General features: G+C 36.2%; 1 protein-coding gene across 1 annotated transcript in view; it reads left to right on the top strand.

The window, feature by feature from the left end:
* The window catches only part of KCNMA1 (potassium calcium-activated channel subfamily M alpha 1), a 166,238-nt gene that overhangs the window by 159,414 nt on the left and 2,762 nt on the right, over window positions 1-4,062 (top strand). The window contains exon 18 of the mRNA XM_018558162.1: window positions 2,683-2,702. Within this exon, the coding sequence (XP_018413664.1) occupies window positions 2,683-2,702 (20 nt within the window). The remainder of the gene's footprint in view (window positions 1-2,682; window positions 2,703-4,062) is intronic.

The raw sequence follows: 4,062 nt of genomic DNA, 5'->3' as shown, positions 1-4,062 counted from the left end.
ACAGCGTGATAAACAATGTAAGTCATGTCAGTTACCTATGTGTCTCACAAGCAGTTATTTAGAAGGAAACCACTTATTAACATGTACAGATTTCCTTGGCCTGTAGGCTTATGGTTTCTGGTGCCATGGCACACATTTGTAGACATTTTACAATAAGGGATACTGTGAGAAAATAATTGTAGCCTTTTATTTCACGGGATTTATAATCCCTCAATGAAATGTTATGCAGAGGAACCCTTATAAAAAAAAAAAAGATGCATGGCTGAAAATAATAATCATTAGTTCAAGTAACATGCATATAATATATAAAATGTTTCTTCTTAAACTTGAGTAAGCTAAGAGCCCTGAACCTGGGAATGCTCAGTGTGCAAACAGAGACAGCACGGAGCTCTGGTGTCCTACTCTGTCCCCAGGAATATTCTCTCCACTCTATTGTTTAATACAGTGTGAGCATTGCAGTGTGGAATGTGAGGTAACAAACCTCTTTTAAGGAGCAATGCCAACAACGTATCTAGTGTAAATCTTTTTAAAAGGGTGTCAGTTTCTCTGCATGTAATTATGGAGATGTTTCAGAGGATAGAACAAATACTCTCAATATGTTGTGAATTATCCACAAAGATGCATACAGTTGGCATTTTCAGGTCTTTATAAAAAGTAGTTTTTTCCCCCAGACAATGGCCAGATTATTAATTTAAAAAACATAAAATAAGTGTGAATATTAAAATACTTTGGAGTTTAATTTGGCATAAAAAGTAAAAGATGAAATGATGAATGAAATCTCATCTTCTTGCATGAATTCTGCTACATTCAATTTACAAATTAGTTCAGTAATTTGTCCTCCAAGTGGTTTTTGGCCTTGGCACTTGTGTAAAAGTGACTAGTCCATAATAAAAGTTAATGACTGTATTAGCAATGCTCATCACTTAAGACAGAGTGACACACTGGCCCAGAGAATTGTGCTGGATAATGGACTATATACCTAGCATATATTTTCAGTTACAGAGTAAAGAGCTGCATCGTTGTGCTATGGAACAAATAACTGTATATTATTCCATCACATTGTAATAATGACGGATTTACAGTGATCTCACTGTCTCATTATGCCCTCCATGCAGCTCTTGCTTTCTAAGACACTGACACATGAGCTTGGTATTTTAGAAGAAAATAGGCAAGATTAGCTAGAGGTTTTGTTGACATGGAATCATATTTATTTTTTACACCCACTTAAGCTTTCCTTGGAAGTACAGGATACAGGTTCTCCCATCACTATATCAGTGCCATCAGTCTGCTGATAGAATGATAATGTTAGATATTGGTTTATCTCATGTGAAATGTGAATGTTGATTAATTGCTATTAAAACCCTTTCTAAATTTATAACATACAGAAAGGGTATGGAAGAAAGGGTAGGTATGGAAGAAAATTGTAGTGCCAGGTTCTCCATAACAAAGCCAGGCAGTGCCTTTTTGCATGTCAATGTGTAATACAGATTTAGCTTCTCTACGCTGTTCTGGTTAACCTGCATACATTTTGCTTATGTTCCCTCAGTAGCTTTTAAAAATAAAAGTAGAAATATTTACACTTTTTAGGATTATATCCAATCTAAGGGGGGAAAAAAGGTCTTTACTGTCAAAGTATGGTGTAATAAAATGATGTTGTTTACCATTCATGTGTCTAACTTTGCTAGCCATGGTAATATTCCATACTGAATCATTACAAATAGGTATTTTCCCTAAATGAAAGTTCTGTGACCTTCAGTGAAAAGCAATCTCAGTTCTTGCAGACTTACTTTAAAGGGATTGTCTATAAACAGCCCCTCAAGGATTTGAGCCTTCTTGCTTAACATCCTGGGTCAAATATTGGATGTAACTTAAGTGTAACTGTGACACCTCCAGTCATAGAACCCCTAAAAAGTAATATTTTTTGGCTCACTGGAAATAACTGTGGTATTTACTGGTCCAGAGATAATATATTAAATCACCTATACCAGACAAAGAAAACATGACCTGTTAGAAGCACTTGAAGAATTGAGCTATGATGCACTTTATCATAGGTAGCCTAGTCAGTTTGTGACCATTCAGCGTTAAAATTGAGGTTCAGTGATGTGTCCTCACAGTATATAGTATGAAGTGCTTTATATCAGCAACAAGTTAAAGAGAGCCTTTCACTTTGCCCATATATATATTTTGATGTGTGAGCAAACAGCTCACAGGAGAGGCATTTGTCATAAGCTTTAGATAGAGAGCAATGGGTACATACTAAAGATATTCAGATTTCAATTACTTTAAATGAATGATGTATAATTAATGAATTATCTAGTTTTTGACTACCGCTGTAGAAGAGCATTCGTAATGATGGCATACTGAATAGACTTGTGGACTAAAGGGAAGTCCATTGGAGATGTACTGTCACAAACATTAATTTCCCCAACTGCACTTTTTTTTGCTGAAAGCAATCTGGCTAATCCGTATACTTTTGCAAAGCAATCTAGAGTGTTTTAAGTAGTGTGTTGCAAAACCACAAAACCAGAGATAGCAGAAGGCTAGAATGAAGGATCTATGTAAAACAAATTGAACAGACAAAAATATTTACCCACATGTCAGCTTAGATAAAGGGAATAAACTTGTGTCAAAACCCTTTCAAATGACTCACATAGATTACTTCTCTCTCTAAATTGCAACAAGGACGAATAGAATGGGCCAAGGTATGGATCCTCCCAGTTCTGCATGCACTAGAAGCTTCTTTGGGCTTCCTCTTCCTTCTATAACTCTGTCCTTGTGAAACCCTGTGTGGAACAATGACAACATTCAAATAGAGGCTATATATATCTATTATAATACAAGAGGTCACTAATCCAAGCCCCTTTCCCGCTGGAAAGCTACAACAATTTAACATAGTGAATTTGTAGATGTTTACTATATATTGGACACTAGTGGCTGTTCCAGCTGCCAAGGGGTTTCCATTGTTTGGTATTTTCCTGTTTCTCTTATTGTGTAGTGTGTAATTTGTTCTTTGATTTCAGCTTTAACCAGGAGTCCTGATCTGAATTGGCTGTTTTTGTCGCTACTGTCTTTATGTGACTCTTCATTGCCAGCTTGCTTGCTTTTCCGCATGCACCCTTGTACTTCCTGACTGGTTGTCCCCATTTCAAAAGCTTTCCTTGTCCTTTCTCCTTTTTTCACTGTCATAATGTGTTTGTTTTCTGTGTTGGTTTGTGTAGTTACACCATGGTGTAAAATACACAGGTGCGAGCTATGTGATGAGGGAATAATTAGGTTCAGTTTAATAAACTCTTTAAAGCACAATGTTAGCCCTGTAAGTCATGTGCATCATGTGTAGAGTCAAAGAAATCTCTTCCAAAGTTCCCTCTCATGTAAACTATTGCATTTAGATATTCAGTTACCTGTAATATTTCAATTATTTTTTCATCGCATTTCAAAATATTACAAACTATAGAAAAATAATTAATTTTGTACCCTTTGGCTTGACATGTTCATTTCTGTGCAGAATGTTGCTTAGATTTTGGAAATAGACGTTGCAGTGTTTGTTGCTTTCAGCTTTGATAGAAGACGCAAAGGTAAGGGCCTCTGTCGATGGGCTTGTATCTATGTGGTCAGTTTGACATCAGTTTAAGACATTTCTGAGATCATTAAAATTCCTTGACCTGTTTTAAGCAGGTTTTGCTGTCTTATAGACTTGTATGAGAATGCAAAACACAGCAAATAAGAGCCTGTCAACAGAAGTCCTAAATTTGCACAGAGTACTGCAGTCCTAAAAGTTCTATAAGCTTTGGATGCATTGAGCAGGGGTGCACCTCTCCAGTCTTTAAGCACCTAACACAGTACTAAAAAGTACAGTCATCCTTTAACCCCTGCAGAAAGGTAAAGGGAAAAGCATTTCCTAGCCATTTTCAGTCATGGCACCCTTTTAAAATATGAAAATCTCAATACCCCAGTCTAAAATAAAAGTAAAAAATGACACGTGGTTCGTCCCCATCAAAATATATACCAGACTATTACCCTACACAAATAAAAAACAAAAAACAATATGGGGTCCTCACATCA

Source organism: Nanorana parkeri, unplaced genomic scaffold (genome assembly GCF_000935625.1).
Source record: "Nanorana parkeri isolate BGI_ZX_2015 unplaced genomic scaffold, ASM93562v1 scaffold322, whole genome shotgun sequence".
Classification (NCBI taxonomy): domain Eukaryota; kingdom Metazoa; phylum Chordata; class Amphibia; order Anura; family Dicroglossidae; genus Nanorana; species Nanorana parkeri.
Note: the sequence above shows the minus strand (reverse complement) of the source record. Positions and strands in the feature narration are given on the sequence as shown.